The 21,278-nt window shown below is 40.7% G+C and overlaps 1 protein-coding gene across 4 annotated transcripts in view; it reads left to right on the forward strand.

Moving 5' to 3' along the window:
- Positions 1 to 21,278, forward strand: part of SCUBE3 (signal peptide, CUB domain and EGF like domain containing 3) — a 1,212,393-nt gene that overhangs the window by 967,273 nt on the left and 223,842 nt on the right. For all 4 annotated transcript variants that reach the window (XM_078644301.1, XM_078644304.1, XM_078644302.1 and 1 more), the window contains one exon: positions 10,702 to 10,818. In XM_078644301.1, the coding sequence (XP_078500427.1) occupies positions 10,702 to 10,818 (117 nt within the window). The remainder of the gene's footprint in view (positions 1 to 10,701; positions 10,819 to 21,278) is intronic.

The following is a 21,278-nucleotide window of genomic DNA, read 5'->3' on the forward strand; positions in this document are numbered from 1 at the left end:
GGGTCATGGCTGCCTTAAAGGCACGGTGCCAGTTTTTGTTGAAAATGGTTTCATTTTCTATGCTATTGCTGTTCAATGCAGCCTGTGGCTAACAATGTATATTTATTGGCAATTTACAAGATTTATGAGTCTTTTGCACATTAAAACACAGAGTTCAAGGGCTATTTGACCTAATGTGTTTTCTTTGTGTCATTGCTAATTCAGTATTGTAAGATTATTTACATTGTTTAGCCTCTTTTTTGGGGCTGCATTGGTGTGAGAAAAAATGATATATGTGCATACATATTTGTGGAGCTATTTATATGTAATTTACATATATATTTTTATAATATTTCCGAGGTCCCCGCACGTGGGCGGGAATATTCAGTGCTTATGACTTTGATGAAGATACCCCTGGAAGAGAACTAGGATTACAGGTAAGTAACTTATCCATTTACATGAAAGAGATAAGAAAGAAGGTATAGCGAGTGCTAACATGTACCTTTTAAAAACTCAAATGTCCAACGTACATGACTTTATGTTGAAAGATAGTCCTGCTTCAATACAAATGTTATCTTTAAATGCATTTTGTTGACATTGGAAGAGCACCATCTGTTGTGAAAGCAACCTCTTGCTCATCTGAAAACCACAGTAACTTGCGTGGTCTTGCAGTTCTCAGGTCTCAGAAAATACCGTAAGAAGCCTGCAACTGCAGGCTGTGACGTTTACTCCCCTGGGGCTGCCTTCCCTTGGACTACTGAGCACCTACCTGCTACTCCTTTCTCCTCCAGCTCCAACATGGCAATCACCTGCCTGAGGGTTTGCAGCTGTTTTTTTTATAGCTAGTCCGGTTCAGGTTTTCATTTCTGTTTCTTTCCCTTTTCACTCATGGCTGTTTCTTCTGAGATTCATTTTTTATTTTCCCAGTCCATTATGTTTGTTGTCATGTGGTTTAAAGACGTGAGTCTGGCTAGAGGATGCCCCACAGCAAAACTGAGTTCCTTCTCTTGTTTCCACGCTCTCTCCACTTGCTGATCATGAATCTTCCCTCCTGAAGAATTCCACTTTTGGATTCCGAATTCCTAGTTTTCTTCAACCTCAGAAGTTTTCATCCAGCAAGAAAGTTTTTTCATGCCTTTGGCTTTTTTCTCCTGAGAAGGTGACACCTTCTTGAGGGCATGTGCCTACAACATATCATATATAGTGTGTGGTGACATCGTGACTTACGGAATACAGTTGCCGATACATTGGACAGAGGAAGACCAGGATCCGGATTTTAGGTAAGCATCCAGACTTGAACACCATCTCTGGTATATTTTGGGGATCACTGACATAATATAGAATGACAAAATATAGACTTACCAAAATATAGTCACCAAAATATAGAATGCCAAAATATCTAATTCCTATCTACAAACAGGTAAGTACAAAAATATCGAATCCAAAATATAGTCTGTAAAAAATATAGTCAATCAAAATATCGATTTTTTTTAAATGTCTTAAAAGTAATTTAAAATTAATGAAATAAATATAATTAACTAAAACATACTTAAAAATACTCAAATAACCTTAAAATTAAGATATAATTAATTTAAGTTATTAATAAAAATTTTACAATATTTTACCGTAGGATAGCAGGAGGGTAACATTTAATATTACCACTCCAGTGAGTGCAACAGTAGGGAAAGTGTTGGATAGCGTAGGGGTAAAAAATACTATTCCCACTCCAGTGAGTGCAACAGTAGGGAAAGCGTTGGATAGTGTAGGGGTAAAAAATACTATTCCCACTCCAGAGAGTGCAACAGTAGGGAAAGCTTTGGATAGCATAGGGGTAAAAATTACTATTCCCACTCCAGAGAGTGCACCAGTAGGGAAAGCGTTGGATAGCGTAGGGGTAAAAAATACTATTCCCACTCCAGTGAGTGCAACAGTAGGGAAAGCGTTGGATAGCATAAGGGTAAAAATTACTATTCCCACTCCAGAGAGTGCAACAGTAGGGAAAGCGTTGGATAGCGGGAGGGTAAAAAATACTATTCCCACTCCAGTGAGTGCAACAGTAGGGAAAGCGTTGGATAGCGTAGGGGTAAAAAATACTATTCCCACTCCAGAGAGTGCAACAGTAGGGAAAGCGTTGGATAGCGTAGGGGTAAAAATTACTATTCCCACTCCAGAGAGTGCAACAGTAGGGAAAGTGTTAGATAGCGTAGGGGTAAAAAATACTATTCCCACTCCAGTGAGTGCAACAGTAGGGAAAGCGTTGGATAGCATAAGGGTAAAAATTACTATTCCCACTCCAGAGAGTGCAACAGTAGGGAAAGCTTTGGATAGCGTAGAGGTAAAAATTACTATTCCCACTCCAGAGAGTGAAACAGTAGGGAAAGCGTTGGATAGCGTAGGGGTAAAAAATACTATTCCCACTCCAGAGAGTGCAACAGTAGGGAAAGCGTTGGATAGCGGGAGGGTGAAAATTACTATTCCCACTCCAGTGAGTTTAACAGTAGGGAAAGTAATGATTTAATATATTATTAAAAATAAATTAAATATCAATACCAATAAAACATTAATTGAAATTAATAACCAATTTAATATTATGTAATAATTAATTAGAAATACAACTACATATTAGTTATTAAAAATAATAGCCTATTCATAATTATTTAACAACTAATTCATTTTCAATAACAAAAACTAATTAATAATAAAAATTAATACCAATTAAAAATTAACAGTAAATTAATTATCAATACACAAAAAGTATTTTTAATATGTAATTAATTACAATTACATTACTTCCCACCCTATTCCCCTATAAACCCACATCCCACTACAGAAAATACATTAATACAATTATCATAATTATCAAATATTTAATTAATACAAAATAATTACCAATTAATAAAAATTAATTGCCAATTAATAGAAATTAATTACCAATTAAAAATTAATTAACAATACATTTAAAATTAATACCAATAAATGAAAAAAATGATTTACTTAATTACAATTAAATTACTTCCCACCCTATTCCCCTATAAACCCACAACCCGCTACAGAAAATAAATTTAGAAAATTAACATAATTAACAATTAATCAATTAATATAAATTAATTGGCAATTAATAAAAATTAATTACCAATTAAAAAATAACAATAAATTCAAAATGAATACCAATAAATAAATAAAATTATTTAATTAATTACAATTAAATTACTTCCCACCCTATTCCCCTATAAACCCACAACCCGCTACAGAACTAGAAAGCAAAATTTAATTAAAAATTATTTATAATTGCTAAAAATTATTATTTAATTTAATATAATTAAATTACTTCCCACCCTATTCCCCTATAAACCCGCTACAGAATTAAATTACGCAAAAATTAAATAACATAAAATTCATTACTTAAAATACATTAAACATACATTAAAAAATTAATATACACTTTTCACACATATACTAACATACAAAACACTTTAAAAAAAGTATATTATTAAACAATCGATATATTTAATGCCTATATTGTATACTTTGATATTTTGACTTCTATATTTTGAAAATCGATATTACTTACCTTAAATTCGATATTTGTAACCACTATGTTGTGTCCATTCGATATTTTGTCCATTCTATATTTTTACTTCGATATTATGTCCATTCTATATTTTGGAATCGATATTATGACTGTTTACCATGTTTTTGTGGCTCCAAAATATGTAAACAGAGATTTTCAGAATTTACGAGGAAGCAGATAATTAATTATGTGAATTTACAAAAAATAAATACTTGAAAATAGATCTTAATAATTATATATAACAGTGGAAAAATAATGATCGAATTTTACACATTTTTTGAATAAACAAAACACATTTATAATAGGATATTATGAAACCTCCACAAATCCACGGCCATCAGCTAACACAATCCCAAATCACTTTTGCACCAAACTAGATCAGCAAGTGCCAATGGTCAATGAGGTGTTTTAGACACCACTCCCAAATGAGCCTCGTATGCTCTCACAGATTCAGGCAAATATTATCTGCTTACCTCAACACCCTTGAGAGTCTCCACATACTTCTTTTCTCAGAATCACCATTAAATGCAATATATGCCATAAAATCATCCAACATCGCAGATTAGTCGCAGATAATCCTTCTCAATTTTGGATTATCACAAATAACTTTTACTGCCTCTTCTTCAAACATTTCTGAACTCTTTCCATTCTGCCACTACTCCACGTATAAACATAGCATCTTCACTTACCTAAGTGGAACTCTAACCAGTTAACTACTGCACTTTAAGTAATCATAATCTAAAAAGATGAGAAGGTCTTCCTTGGTGGAGGAGTGGAGGAAGTGCCTAGACCAGGCTTCTTCAATGAGTAGCTCGTGACCTGCAAGTGGCTCTCCGCCTACCTGTGAGTAGGTCTCCTGTGTGCTACCCAGCCTAATAAATTCGTCACTTTTCAGTATTGGCTTGTAGGGAACAGTTGAGGGGAGGCGGGGGTAGAGAAAAAAAGCTTACCTTGTTTTTGCCGGTCATCAGCCACAGCCTCTTCTCTGTCATCAATGTTTTCCTGGCTCCCGGCAGCACCCAGGCTCCCCATAGCCAATCACAAAGCTGCTGTCACCACGACAGCAGCGTTGTAATTGGTCTGAGCACTGTGGTTCGACGCTCAGATGGGACCTGGGAGGCTGTGCATGTTCTCCACGTCAAAAGAGAGGGAGTGGGACCGGGAGCCGTTATTTAGATAGGTCCTGCACACGGGCTACTAATGAACTGTGCTACAAGGGGTGAGCAGTTTCTAGAGGGGGCGGGGGGAAGACAGGTCTTTCTTTGTGATGCCCTCACACACACACCCCTAAGGATGTCATGCCTCATCATTGGGCTATGCTCCTCGTCAGGCCAGCGCTGCAATGCCATAGGGCATCCGCACACCTTTTAACTAAGCTGGAACAACCTGAACCATTAAAATTACTTTTGAATGAGATTTATTTTAACATCCACTTCCTGTGCACTACACTACCCTTGTCCTCTTACTCGAACGCACCCCGTGGCTTCTTCAAAAAAGATCTCCGGGAACGAGCCCCGTTTACGGTGAGCCCGTCGGGCACTGTAGCTCCGGCCCGATGAGAAGCATAGCCCCATGATGAAGCATGACATCCTTCGGGTGTGTGTGAGGGCATCACGAAGAAAGACCTGTCTTTCCCCTGTGCATGTTCTCCACCCACCCATAACACATCCGGTGGAGAACATGCTAAGTGAGCATGATGGTTTGGCCAGCCCAAGATGGCAGGCCAAACGTTATTAATGTTGCGTTATTATCATTTTCTTTTTACAATTAGTGGGGCGGCGTTTCTCCGCCTTAGCGGAGGAGCCACCCCATGCGCTGTTACTTTATTGAATTTATAAATGTTTACCAAATTTGAGACTGTGTAGTTCAGAAGAAAATTTATGTATTTTCAGAACTCATTAGCAAATATATCAAGAAAAATGGCTCAATTTTCAAAACCTATTGAAAGCTGATATTTGAGTGATAAATCATGTGGTGTTGGGCAGACTTATTACTAATATCATGACCTTGATTGCAGGTGCATTGCAGCTATTGGCTGCTATATAATACCCATGTTGAGACATTAAAAATTGATAAACATTTTTTTGACATTACTGCTGGCAATCCTGCCTGGTGTACTGACATGCGCACTGCCAGTAATCTTGAATGTGGTGGCCACTAATGAATCTTATGGTATTAGTAGCACATGGTGATTTTCATTGAACATAAGTTGCTCTTGTTACAGAAAAGTTTGGACACCCCGGACTTAGACAATTGCATGACAATGGGACGTCACATCTATGAGGCCAGAGGCTGCCCACACAAACACAAAAATCTGGGAAGCCTGGATATACTATCAAGACATAGAGATAGCCCGAGTCACCTCTTCGTGGTCGACTATTGATGAAGAGATACAGAATTATAGAGTCTGAGGGTCAGGAAGGAAGGACAGAAGGGGGCATTCGGAGACAGAATACATGTACTAATGTGATCTATACTGAATAATCTGGTTGGGAGGGTCAGGGGCTTTTGGTGGGGACAGAACATGTTTTGTTGTTACACTGTTTTGAAAACGTCTATAAAATGTCTTGTTAAAAAAAAGATGAGAAGGAGAACTTGTAATAATTCATGCTTAGTCACTTTTGGGAAGTACAATGCCTGGACTAAGACTCCTTTGAGTGAATATATATCAGATATACCACTAGCCTGATTTTCATCTTCGTATGCATTACTATGAGCTACATTAAAACATGCCATCATACCTGTAATCTAAAAAAAAAAAATGATCAAAAGTCTTTTCGCTTAATTTGTGTCACAAAAGCACCGGAAACGATGGTGGCCAAGCTACTCTCAGTGCACCAGAAGTCCAACAACGTGTTTAAGTGAACTCCAAACAGGTGTCCAGCTTTGTCAAGGGAGGAACATAGAGGAAGGTCTAATCATCGGTAATTGGAGCATGATATGCACATTGATTCTAGTGGATTTCTGCAATGTTTGACACCATTGACCAGATTGCATTTCTTATATACTTGCCAATACACACAGGTGTCCAGAAGCCAGCTACCGCTCCAATCACTCACTGACTGCCTCGTTGCCTTCGTACAGCATTCAGGTGTCTTTTTGACTAGGTTTACACAACACAAAAAACACAAATGTACCTACATACAATGCTTATGTACATCTTGATGAATCAAACACTGCAAAAACTTGGTGCTCACCTTACTACCAATCACTGTGGAGTTCCACTGGGATCAGATCTCTAATCGTCCTCTTTAACATCAACATGATCCCATTAGTCTGCACCCTAAATACACATTCCATTGACACCACATGTATGTAGGTTGGGAAAGGATCTTCAGATAACACCTCTATTGGATCTGCCTCAAATCAGACAAGCATTTACAATGCAATAGGTTGCGAGATTTGAGCTATTTTTGGCATTGTAAATGGCAATGCCTTTTATAATATTAAAAGGCACTGTCATTTACAATATTAATAGTTCCAACGATACCTATTGTATTGCAGAGTGCGGTGTCAGAAAAGCGGGTGTCAAAAAAACAAAAAAAAGCGCTGTGTCCCTGAAGCAGGTGCCACGCTCACTATTAAAGTTAAAAAAAAAATGAAACAGAGCACAGTGTCCCTGAAACAGGCGCCATGCTCAACATGAAAGTAAAACTCATTTTAAACTGAGCGGGGTGTCCCTGAAGCGGGCGCCGCACTCAGCATGCATGTTAGAGCAGCATAGCGCTCCATAAGAAAAGCAACTGCCATTGTCATGTGGGTGCACTGCAAATACAAAAAACAGCTGCTATTATCCCCACCAGTGTCAATAAACAAAATAGTGCTCACCAACTTATAATGCAGACCGTGTAACAAGCCAAATAAAAGGTCCAGTCGTTATGGGAGGTAACAAAAGAAAACAAGGCGGTACCAAGGAGGGACTAACAAGCCTATTTACGAATCAGAAGCCAGCATTTACGAAGGACAATGACACAAGCCAATGACAAATATAAGCGGAGAGTGGGAGTGGGCGGGGCTTCCAGTGCATACTCCAATACAACATGCCGCGCAGAACAAGCAGCGCATGTGCCCTGCCGCTGTGCTCGACCTAAAAAATGTAATTATCCTAATGGATCCCGGATAGCTCTCTCGCTTTCTTTTTACATCTCCAGATACTATGGTTCCACCCACCACAGCAAAATAGAAAACACATAACTCTGGTGTATTGTTTTACAGTGATTTATTGTTCACATCCCTTGTACAGGCAATCATTAAAATGCGTTTCCAAACCTTCAACTGCGTTTAATTTAATTTAATTTAATTGCGGGTTTATATAGCGCTAGGAATCGACTCCCGGAGGAGTATCTCCACGCTTCGACCGCTGGGGAACCCGTCCTGGCTCACCCTGAGAGATGGTCCCTGATGGGTATCTCTAAGGTGCGACCAAGCATCCCCGGCGGTCTGGGGGGCCGTTGTGAAGATGAGGCAAGCTGATGCCCAGAGTTGCCGAGTGTGGTTTCTGACTAGAGTAGGCACCGAGGCGAGAATTATCGAGTCCGCTGACCCTGGTCCATGACCCTGCCGCGTCGGGAATCGAACCCTGGTCCCGGGCCGTTCTCTGCTTACGGGTCTGCCGCCTCTAACCAGTGAGCCACACTTCTCCACCAGTGAGCCACACTTCTCCAAGGTGAAATATGCTCACCTTGTCCAACAAAATAGTCATGGTCCTCGCTCTTATCACTTTAGGGTTAGGCTATGGCAAAGCACATGTAGGGTTGCCTGAAATTATCTTGTAAAACTTAAAAAGAAAAAGAACTATGCAGCACAGCTTAACTTAAGGCGATAAATCACAATTGATGCACCCTCAAAAAGCTTATTTATGGAAAGGATGAATTAACAGTAGGCCTGAGCCAGTTGATGGTATCAACTACAACTGGTTGATTGGGTAGTGTGTAGAAATCACCAGCCACATTGAGGAGAATCAGGGAGTTGTCAATTATGTTGATGATCATAGAAAAGAATAGGTCGAAGCTGTTAGGAGCTACTTGCATGAGCTGCATAACAAGGTATGCTAGAGTTAAGGTAGTCCTTCTTCACAGCACCTGTTGTATGTCATAGTGTTACATTATGGCAGCAGAATCTTCTCATACACACCTATACTCGTTGGAACAATTTGTCAGAGAAAGAATTGATGAAGTACCTTCGAAGTCTGGAGACCCAACTCTTCTGCTAATACTTTGATTAAGCTCCATCACTCTACTGACTCTTTCGGGCACAAACCTGGTCAGACGATGATGACTAGAGTTTCCACTCCTGTGCTGAAGGAGATTTCTGCACAGAAAGATTTTGGAAGGCCAGGTGTAGATTTATGGGAAGAATGAATAAACAGTAGGCCTGAGCCAGTTGATGGTATCAACTACAACTGGTTGATTGGGTAGTGTGTAGAAATCACCAGCCACATTGAGGAGAATCAGGGAGTTGTCAATTATGTTGATGATCATAGAAAGGAATAGGTCGAAGCTGTTGGGAGCTACTTGCATGAGCTGCATAACAAGTTATGCTAGAGTTAAGGTAGTCCTTATTCACAGCACCTGTTGTATGTCATAGTTTGGAAGATCGCTAACACTCAAACTGAACTCTCCACACATGCAGTAGCAGGTTGTTAGTAATTTGTTAGTAAAGGCTTGTATTGGGTCCAGTCCTTCACCTGAGCAGCGAAAAGTGTATTTTTACATTTTGGAGAGACAAAGATGTATATAGGCCTGCTGGCACAACCAGGTCTCCATAATGACCCAAAGGTGGCAAGAGTAACAGCAATAGTGCTGTTGATGTTGGTGACATTTTTAGCTGTTGAACAGGAATTGAGGAGGACTCCTCATACATATTCTTAGATTTTTTTCCTTGTGGGTCGCTCTCAGGCAAGCACAAATTGTCAACCCTTAGAATACGACAAATAATTTGAGGATTGAAATAGAGGTCCTGGTTAGGTGGAGAAAACTGTTGGGAGGGAAACACAAATCCTTCAGAGTGAACACTAGATTTTGAAATGTCAGCCATTGGCACCTGGCTCCATGAAATAAAACATATTTACTGCAGGAACCACTTAGACAATATTTCTGTTTATGGTATTCTGACACGCAACCAGGTCGTGGAAAGCCACTGAAGATATTTTGCCTCCTCTGTATGGTGCTTGTTGCCCTCTAGGGGAGAAATGCCTTTACTGTGAACTCTAGTCGCAGCAGATGGTATTAATACTAATTTTTTTATGTTAGGTTCCTGGGGAAAATACCTTACTGTCATAGTGAGATGAAGAGATAGTGCTAACTGTTCCGCTGTTTCCACCAGCAACTTGAAAGAAACTAAAACCAACCTAACCTCCTGTGATTTAGTACTGACAACTATATGGTGTCGGAAACAGTTATTAGGACATATAGGACACATTTGTAGGCAAAAACCGTACTTTTTAGGTCTTGATTACAAATATCTTAGTTGTCTGTAGGCAGCCCCATTGTATTCAATACAAAGCATATATCTAAACATTGTGCATGTGTAAATAATACATGCATCAGTATCACCAAGCATGCATTTCTACAATCGCGTCTGCATGCGTCAAAACACACTAGTGGCAACCTTTCTTTAATAGAAAACCTATTCCAAGATTGCTGTCCAGGTACGCATATGCATCTTGATGCATGCATTCAACGTGCTCGCTGAAGAGCACTGGCAAGACATTTAAGAGCCGACACCTATTGGTTTGTCTGTGCTTGCTTATAGTTTGATCACACCAAATTGTCAGTACAAAAGGTATTAATTAGAAACAGAGAAGAGCTGTCTGCTTTGCAAAGCCTCTTGTGACAAGCGCCTGATATTTATTTATTGATGGGGACGATTTCCACAGATTTCCAGGTGAGTTATATTATGATGTTTTTGTACACAAGAACCTCATCTGGGATAAGGTGAAAGTATCCTATAGGGTATGGTGTGTGGTACAGCTCGACCCTCAACTGATGATACTGATAAGATGACCATTGGAGTTAATGTTGTACAAGAGCCCTTTAAGATAAAGTAGCTACTCTGCTCATTCTCTTAGGGATGCCGACAATAAAAGACTCGTTTTTATGTTTGTCCTTTCAGTTCAGTCACTCTTTGTTAGCGCCTGCTTTTTCTTTTAGAGACTCTCGCTCCTCCAATCAAGCAGAGGGCTTCATTTAAACTTAAGGATGCCAAATGCCACCTGCACCCACGTCTGAAAGGAAGACACGATGATATCACAAGGGCCAGTACTTCAGGTAGGGATTCTTCAAGTTAAAGGTCACTGCTTAAGGACTTTTACGCAACATGAAATGTCTCTTATGTTGTAAGTCCCATGATTTTCTTTCTCGACCGAGGTCTTATTTGTAAATAATTCTTGGCCTTCATTGGCCATTCCATTGCCATCCCTTCAATGTTCCTCACCACCATGTTTTTCGTTTTTAGCTCTAACCATAATGTTCCCTAATGTAGGCTTTGCCAGTGAATTTCTGTACCGGTACTTCAAAATGATGATCTAGTTATGCAATCCCTAAATCCGTTTCTTAATATACCTATAAACTTCACATATTACTAAACAGTGTATTGTTCCTTGCCCAAAAGTCAGTGTTAAGTACAACATGAAATCCACCAGCGTACGCGAAATATTTGATGTTTCTGCCCTGCTGTTTATAAACTATAGTCCAGGTATTGAAAGTGTTTTAGTGTTTGCAAACCCCAAGAGTGGGTAAATCAGAGACTTTCTGAACACTGAAGCCCTTTTTATAATGCATAAATCCCATTTAACAATTCGAAATAATTTTCGAAATTGTTAAATGGGTTTCAGAAGTCATACTGAATTAGTGTTTGGAGGGGGCGTGCTTAGGGCTTCCCTTCCAGTAACCGATTCCTTATGTTGTGTCTTAATGTTTTTTTGACAAAAATCTGGTTGCAAAATATTAATATTTTGCCGACACTTCATAAGAGGTGGTAACCATTCTCAAAAGGAAAAGGGTCCCCAATGGACCGCTTCCCGTTTGTGAATGTAGACAAATATTTTTTAGATGTAGGCAGTGGTACATGGGACACCTGCTTACTCCTAAACAATGTTTGCAAAACTTTCCCTTTTTTTAAAAATTGTTTTTTAAGCGCATCCATTTTTCTTTAAGAAAAACGAGCTGCTTTTTTAAAAAAAAACACAATCACAGACATGGTGGTCTGCTGTCACCAGCAGGATACCATCCCTGTAATGGGAATGAATCATACTGGGTTGCAATTTGCGATCCAACCTCATTAATGTTCATCAAGTAGGTCGATTTGCGACCCGCTATGATTCTGTATTTTATTAACCAATCTGTTAGTACATAGGTAGAATCTCAAAATCCAAATTCATTAGGTACAAGTTGGCCCGCAAATTATGACCCCATTATACTGACGCATTCGTAGTACATCTGAGCCTATATTTTTAAAAGTACAACAAAACTCCTAAACTAAATCACACAATTTTACAAAAGCATACATATGACATTAGCGAATGTGTACATGTGAAATTTGTTTGCTGTTCTTTTATTTGTGCACAATACCTTATTGGAAACTGTATGGGGATTTTAGCTACACACCTCTTTGTTTGGTATTGTACTATCATTTTTGCCTTATTAACCAATTTGGTCCAAGAATTATAGCATAAAACAAAAGTGATTTAGACTTTATTTTGTGAAGTATTACATAGGTTCATCAAATGATGCAAACATAAAAAATATATATATATATATGTTTTCGTGTAGACTCACTAATCTAATCTTTATTATTTTCTATTTCCTTTTTCTTCTTATTTTCTGTTGTTCCCTTCTGAGTTTGATATTCCTTTCGAGGGGTATGCAGATCACTGTGACAGTGGCATTCGGTAAAGCCCACAGGAGCTTTTTGGCTTAGAAGAAAGCCATGAGTAGGAGGGCTTATGACTAGGGCAGTTGGTAGAGAAGTAGTATCAGAAAAGGTCAAAGATAATATCTGTAATTCCATCATAAGGGTAACATTTCTGATTTTATAGACACATTTTTGAAAATATTAGTTATATGCTTTGAAATTATTTCCGAAGCCTCATTCTTCAAGGTTAACGCACATGACCGAAGTGAACTTCTGTCATTATTTTATCTCCTTAACGTGATGGAATATTTACAGCACTTGTTTGAGCATATTCGATCTTTTTTTTTATTTATTTATTGATTTTCATAGTATAACATCCATAAAATATAAGCATGTTCGATTTTTAAGTTAGCTTCATCCACAAATTAAAAATATATAAGTTTAAAGATACTATCCTGTTATTATCACGTCGCGAAGAACATCAGATTGAAATTAGTTATTTTAAAAGGGACATTTCATTCCACAATTGATTACCTTAAACATACCTAGGTTACAACAGTAACAAACATAGGGAGCAAGGCTGGATCACAGGTCCCAGGGGACCTTATTACAACAGATGGACCCAGTGATGCGATTACAAGACTTTATGGTCAGTGGCAACTGATCGATAACCTCGCCAACCTCGGACTGAAGCAACTTGTTACAACGACCACCCACTCTGCCGGCCACACGCTCGACCCGGTCTTCTCCTCAAGCCTGCACGTCTGAAGCTGAACTCGGACAAGACGGAGGTCCTCATCCTCGGCTCCAACCCTTCAGCCTGGGACGGCTTCTGGTGGCCGACAGCACTGGGGGCAGCCCCGACACCAACCAACCACGCATGCAACCTGGGAATCATCCTCGACTCAACGCTCTCCATGACCAAGCAAGTCAACGCCTTCTCCTCCTCCTGCTTCAACACCCTCCGCATGCTCCGCAAGATCTACAGATGAATCCCGACAGATACAAGAAAGACAGTCACCCAGGCCCTCGTCAGCAGCAGACTCAACGACGGAAACGCCCTCTACGCGGGAGCCCCGACCACGCTCATCAAACGGCTACAACACATCCAAAACGCCTCGGCACGACTGATCCTCGACGTACCACACCACACCACAGCCACATCACCTCCCACCTGAGAAACCTGCACTGGCTCCCCGTCAATAAGAGGATATCCTTCAAGCTCTTCACCCACACACTCAAGGCACTCCGCAAGACCGGCCCAGCCTACCTTAACGGACAGCTCTCCTTCTACATCCCCAACCGCCAGCTACGCTCCGCTGACCTCTCACTCGCCACCATCCAGCGCATCCAAAGAACAACCAACGGTGGGAGATCCTTCTCCCACCTCGCCGCCAAGACATGGAACAGCCTCCCACTGAGCCTACGACAGACCCAAGATCTGCTGATCTTCCGGAGGATACTCAAGACCTGGCTGTTCGATCAGTAGCCCCCCCCCAGCGCTTTGAGACCCTCGCGGGTATGTAGTGCGCTTTACAAATGATTGATTGAGTGGCCAGTCTAGTTTATCTCATTGCAAGCACTGCTGGAGATAATACATTTGTTGCAGTGCTCAGGGTGAGACTCTGTTAACTGAATTGGCCAAGAGATACCAAATTGTTATGAAGATATGGCTACAGGGGAGGATGACATTCATATTAAATGGTCTTCGGATGTACAAATGGAGATGAATCAGACACTGATATCATATAGATTTTCGAATATGTATTTGATCCAGGCTGTATTACATACAGTCATGTTTCAAACATAAAGAATAAAATAACCATAGGTCTAAGTATGAAATGCACAGAGGGAAGGGACTGGACCCATATGATGGTTAGATTCCTGCTCTGGCTTGAGAAGGGGTGATAAGGAGGGAGGGAGGGAGAGGTGTGGCGCCGCGGCCAGGGCGACTGACGCTGGAATCTGGGGATCAGGGTTCGATCCCCGGCTCCGGCGGCAGGTTAGCCCAGCACCATGCGACTCTGGGCAATAGCTTGCTTAATATTCCCGACGGCCCCCCAGCGCCTAGAGACCCTAACGGGTGATTGTGCGCTATACAAATGTGGATTATTATTATTATTATAAGTATAATAGCAGAGTTTACAAATCAGACTTTAAAGGGATGGGCAGAACTCGCGGAGTTTCACTCCACAGAATTCTGTGAAGTTACATAAAAAACTCAGTGAGATTCCATGTAGTTCCATGAGCGGACGGAAATTGGTACGTTGGCCAGCTCACGCTGATTTTTGGCGCCGGAGCTTATTCCGCGTTGCCAAACTGGCACGAACGGGACCACGCATCGTGCTACAGGGGCCTGCTTCTTTGCTGCCACTCATAGATTTAGTAGATTTTTTATTCGAGTGGCAGCTTTCTTACAGCGAACAGTCGCGACTGCTCGCTTTGCGAAAATCTTGCCCGGTGCCATTCTAGTGCCCGAAAATCGCACTAAGCGACTCCAATTCTCGACTCGTGCTAGCCAACTTAACATTGGCATGCCGCACGCAAGAAAAAGCTCCGCCACACAGTGGTTGGCAGAGGTTTAACAGAACTCAACGCAGAATTGCCCAAAACTCCGCGAACGCTGCCAGCGGACCTCAATTTATCGCCACCCCTAATGCTAGTTAAATCAAAATTCCTGCTGCTCATGGGGATAAGCAGGATATGGGAGACTGGGCAGGATGATTCTGGTTTAATTGTCTTGCTATCTTCAGTGGCAAAGCATTTACTAATGGAATAATGCCATTCTTCTGAATCTCCTTTAACATGTGGAATGGAGGTGAAAAATACAATATATGCAGCTGTTAGAGAAAGCGAATTAGACACTGCTAGGTCAAGATTTGTGCTTTTTAGCACCATAAAGCCTTTGGTGACATTGGTCTTTTGACATAAATCAAATATATGGACTGAAATAATTTGGGGCTCAATGGAGCCATGCATTTGGCATGAAAAAGAAAAGACTATGTAACATGGTGAGTATTTATATATTTGACGTTTACACAGTTGTACTGTGTATATATTTCTACCTATGCTAATTATGCTATAATATTGTGTAACTTGGTTGAACTGTACTGTATTTTTACTTATAGCTTAAATTAAAAAACAGTAACTATTCTAACCATAATTAAAGATAAGCTACTGCTACTCTCTAATGTTGATTTATCAAGCAATCTTAGAAGTCAGAGGGTAAACCTTCACTGTATTCAAAAGATATGGTCAGGAAAAGCGCATTTTATGGCCAAGAACTTGGAGTTTCATCCTAGTTAAAATATAGCCTCTGTTCATTGTTCACAATAGGGTTCTAATTTATCATCATGCTTTCAGGGCACCACTGGATTATTCCAAAGTAGGTTTCAATAAAGTGGCAGGACTGGCTCAAGTCCTGAGATCAAGGTGCAGGTAATCCTGACTCTTAAAGAGACTACACTACATTGTAGTAGAGAAACGTTTTACTGACAAGATGGTCTAATGCTGCAAGTTGTGGTACACTATATCTTTTCATCAGTAAGGAGAGACTTCTTAGTCTTAGGATCTTATGTGTTATTCATAAATGTTGGAATATCTCGAAAATACCACATCATCCCAGGATACGTTTTTCAGAGAAAAAATCTCTTTGATAGAAAGGTCTTCAACGTACTAACCGATTACCCTAAAAGGCATATTCTTTAACTTAGAGAAATTTTAAACATGTAAAACGGCTACATAATTATGAACAAATCTTAAAAATTTAGATTTCCATTTTCCCTAGTTTAAAAAACAGAGGAAAACTGAGAGAATGTGTCTGTATAGGCGTAACTAGCTGCAAGGCTGATCTGGGTTTCTCATAAGGCACAGCTCCTGGCAGTTGGTCTCCATTTCATCTTCCATGCTCCTTTGTTAGTATCCCTTACTACTGGGCTCTGTCCAGTGTTTTTAAGCAGAATTGTTTTTTCCATCTAAGTCTTAGGCACTTAGGACCTCATTTCGAATTCGCGAGACAAAGCACTCTGCCATAAACTTAGTGGGTGCCCTATCCTCCAAACTGACAGGCTGCTTGCTCTATTTTGAGTTCGACAGGCCGTCATGTTTTCATTGCTGGTATCCACACTAGCTCTGCTGTTGTAAACGTTACACCAATGGCACAACAGACTGGTTGGTGCTTGTTGGTGTAACTACTTCAGACCATCTGCCCTATTTAGTGCTGCCATTCTGAGGCTATTTTTTCTGGGTCCGAATAATCAGGGGAAGCCTATTGGTCCCGAATAGAAAAATAAAAAAATATCTCTTATACCCTTTGAAAAAAAATCTCAGAATGTCAGGGTCGTTATTTTTTTGTGATTCACACTCGTCAGATATGAAATGGTACTATAGTCTATATCTATGCTCATCTGCAAGGTCTCCGAAGAGATTATCTCCAATAGATGACACAATAACTTTCCAAGAAGCTCTGGCTCGAGGTACTTTTGAATTGAGGATCTCATTTGAGACTGCACAGACTACCCCTTCTGTAAGTTTTGGAATCCTGCAGCATAGAACATCTTCAAGACCATTGAGGCTGTTGTTTCGAGGCATATCGGAACAAGCTATTGAAATATTTCAAGCTTCATCTTTTTCAAAAGTCACCACACAAAGGTTACTAAGGAAATACAAAAGCTCTGCGCAAGACCAGTGCTAGACTCTGTTATAGTTGCGTGATAAAGTCAGCACTTGGATTCAGCAGGAAAGATACTTTTGGAATTATCAACCACAACACTTAAAGCAGCAGGTATGACTGCTTCGGTCAGGCTTACTGTGAATGATGGACACAGCTTACTTCAAATAGTCAGTGAAGGGCAACTGGTCTCAGATTTTTTTTAAATCTCCTTGTTTATTAACTTTTAATGAATAATATGCATCTCAAACAGATAAGCAGTATTTACATATGGCAGTTCGGAGAGTACATAGGCAGTTTACAATATCAAAGAGGGAAAAGCAAAAACACATCCATGATTACCAAGATCATGAGAGGGACAGCAATAGTCTAATTTCAATCAATGGCATTTTTAAGGGTCAATAACTGAGTCACAGCAGAATCAAGCCTAGCTCGGCGAAAGTCGGCACGATAGGGTGACCAATATGTTCTTGGATCGTGCCTTAGGTAGTTGCTTCTCTGCATATTGCTGCGCCATGTCACCGCAATAGGCCTCCTCTCAGAGCCATGTTGTTACTGAACACCTTCTGTTACTGAACCTTATTGTAGCCACCTCCCATTTAGCCTGAACAAGTCAAATTGATACGAGATGCCTGTCTGTTGCAGGTATAGATGACATATCCACAAAAAGCAGCCCGAAGAGAGGGTTGAAGTGCAGTACTGACAATTCCATGTAATACTTGGAAAGCAGCTTGCCAGTAGTAGTACACATTCTCACAACTCCAGGACAGGAGTGGGAAGTCAGCATCCGCAACTAGTCTTAAATTTCCAGTGCAACAATGGATGTTGCTGATCTCTCTGCGTATGGGTGCTCACCAATCTTTGTATGAGGCATGTTTCTATTTGGTACCCAGCCCGATAATGAGATGCAGAGAATTAAGACTGAGCTGGATACTCTGAAGGTAGTTGGGCCAGAATAAAAGAAAAACTGATATAATCCTTGTCACAGATGTACTGATAGAAGGTGCCAGTGGGTTCAGGAGTTCTATTACCAGCTGAATGTTAAGGCCGTGATGCAAGGTTAGTGTTACCACCAGTACAGACAAAAAAGACTGTCAAGAGAAAGAAATCAGAGGGCTCACTAGCAACAGTAAAAACCTTGTTAAATTCAATGCAATGACTTCTGTACTCCAGCCTAACGATTTCCCTGTCATTTAGGATAGTCCTGTCATAACAAATATATGGCTCAATTGACAAAGTACATTTTATCATAATAGATTGTCTGACCAAAGGTTTTACCATGGCCCGACTTCTCTTTCAGCCTGTTTCCAAAAGTGAAAGGCATTTCTAGTACAATCAATATCAGCCGTGGTAATATTGCTTGGGTGATTAAATAACCTAAGGTCCTAACGTTTAGGTCTATAAATTTCAAGCAAGGTATCAACACAGTGTGGTCAAGACCAAGACAATCCCCCAAAATAATTTGAATCAACTTGGTTTCTGGTTTGAGCCCCACATTAAGCCATAACAGCAGTGGTCGTAGCTGTAACACGTCAGCTATAACTCATAGTCAGCTCTTTATGTACCATCTGTGAGGTAATTCTATGCGGTAAAGATAGCAATCTTTTCATAAATGTGCTCTCCTTTATCTGAAGTGATGGGGTAGCAACATATTCCCAGATATCACACCCTTAAGAGGCAATCAAGATGTACTATACTTTATAGATTCTAATCATAGCATCTATGGATTTGTAGCCTAGCTGCCTGGCTAAATGAAATACACAATGAATTGGCCTTGCAAATTATAATCTTTTCTGCTTCAATAGTGAGGACCAGCTAAGTAAGGTATCAAATAATAAGCTTAAATAGGAAAGCAACTCTATTCTGCTGATATGACCTCCCTTCATAGAAGAAGCCCTATAGTTGATGCTCCTCAGGCCAATTATCATAACTTGTGACTTTTTGACATTGTGCTTAAATCCAGATTATTCATGAAATCAACAAATAAGTCTACGTGTTGCGGCAATCTCAGGGCAGTTCTTGAGATGAGCATACAGCAGTGGTGCTAATGGTTGCTTAAATATAAGGGGCCTGTCTCTCCCTTCCTTAACCAATTGGAGTTATATGTGATTGGTGCACAAGGTGAATAAAAAAGGAGCTAGAATGCTTCCAATCACTTGGGTGGAGGCCGAAGTGGCAATCAAAACTCTTGCTAATGGGAAGGCCGCCGGCCCTGACTCTGTTCCTCTAGAATTTTATAAATTGTTCTCCTCATTAATCAGTCAGTATTTGCTATCAGTCTTTAGGGCTGCACAGGGTGGGGCTATACCCAATTCCTGGCGGCAAACCATGGTGATATTAATAAAAAAGAAAGGCAAATCGGAATTAAATCCTTCTTCTTATCGGGCAATCTCACTTATAAACACTGACAGCAAAATATATTCTAGGATTTTATCTATTAGACTCGCGTAGGGGTATTATCCCTCTGGTTTACACTCCGTCAGCATGGCTTTATCCCGGATAGGGATACGGCGGACCATGTGCGACGAGTCATCGCGCTTCTGGATTGGGCCCAGACCACGGGCCCCCTTTAGGTGTGATCCTGTTGGACGCTGAAAAGGCGTTCGACAGGGTCTCCTGGGGGTTCCTGTGGTCTGTGCTCCGTTGGAAGGGTTTCAGCCCCGAGTTTAGTCAGGCCCTTCAGTCACTTTATATCTCTCCATGGGCCACAATCCGTATTTCAGGGCAGGAGTCAGGGTGTTTTAACATCAGCAGGGGAACCAGACAAGGATGCCCCTGCTCGCCCCTGCTCTTTGCCCTGTACATTGAGCCGTTCCTTAGAATAATAGAAGCGAGTGAAGATATTCATCCAGTTAGTGTTCAGGGGGTTGAGTATAAGGCGTTGGCGTATGCCGATGATATTGTGGTTATAACTAATGATGTTGGGTCTGCCTTTCCTGCCTTAGAAACATTGGCTATGCAAGTTGGCACTCTCTCTGGGTATAAGCTAAATATCACTAAAACTCAGGTCATTCAGTCAGAAAACATGCCCCTCTCTGGGGTGTCTGCTGTAACTGAAGCAACCTATCTTGGCGTACAAATATCTCCTGTAGTTACCGACACCTCGGACTTAAATCTTCTTCCAGCTATAGATTCCCTTAACATTAAGCTGGAGAGGCTTGATCATTTACATCTGTCATTGTTTGGGCCTTGTAACGTCTTGAAGATGTTGATTCTCCCTAAGTTCTTATACTTTTTTAGGATAATCCCTCTGCTGCTCCCACATAAAACCTTGGTTAGGGCTGAAAGGATCTATCTTCGGTTTCTTTGGAGCTATCGACGGGTACGAAGGGCGGCAAAGTGGACGTGTCTTACTAGGGCACGTGGGGGCTGTGGGGTTCCTAATCTGTTATATTACTATTGGTCTGCTATGTTACAGAACTTGGGCTGGCCACTGCTGAGGTATAGAGCTGATATTCCCTTATGTATCAGGCCATCTATATATGAGATAGCCCTAGGTGACACCGCTAAGGGTGTTCTAACACGGGTCCTTGAGCCGAGCTACTTTAAAAAGATAAGGTTTAAGGTCAGCTGGGCCATGTTCTCAGTTTGGCAGAAAATCCGTCATAAGCTCCATATTCCAAAGATTACTTATTAGACCTCCTTTAATGCCAGAAATCTGCTCCCATCTATCTTTCAGGACAGTGTCACTTTCAAATGGCAGAGTACGGGTTTAAAAACTATTGGTGACTTGGGTTCTGATGGGCAGCTTGCCTCTTTTGCCTTTTTAAGGGAACGGTTTCATCTGCATTCCAATGATTTTTTTAAATACCTTCAGGTCAGGAGTTTCTTAGACAGACATTGCTATAGTTCTGGGAGGTTTCGAATAGGTGATTCTGTAGGAAACGCAAGACGGCAAATGCCCGGGTGCCTGTTCCTCCTCCCTGTTTGTTCCATGGAGCGAGTGGCTTCACGGATAAATGTTCAAAAGGGCTTCTGAACTCTACACAAGACCCTCGATATAACCGTGAGTTGTACCGTTTTGTTCTGTTCCACAGGTTAGGGTGCGCCTTAGCGAGCGCATACCGCCATGGAACTTTGTCTAGGTCCTGATGAATGCTTTGCTAATGGCACATACAAGCAGAAACATGTTGACCAATATCTTGTAACAAATCGGATGTTATTAGTTACTTTATAGAACTTATTTACATCCGTCTCACCCCTTTT

Source organism: Lissotriton helveticus, chromosome 5_1 (assembly GCF_964261635.1).
Source record: "Lissotriton helveticus chromosome 5_1, aLisHel1.1, whole genome shotgun sequence".
NCBI classification, from domain to species: domain Eukaryota; kingdom Metazoa; phylum Chordata; class Amphibia; order Caudata; family Salamandridae; genus Lissotriton; species Lissotriton helveticus.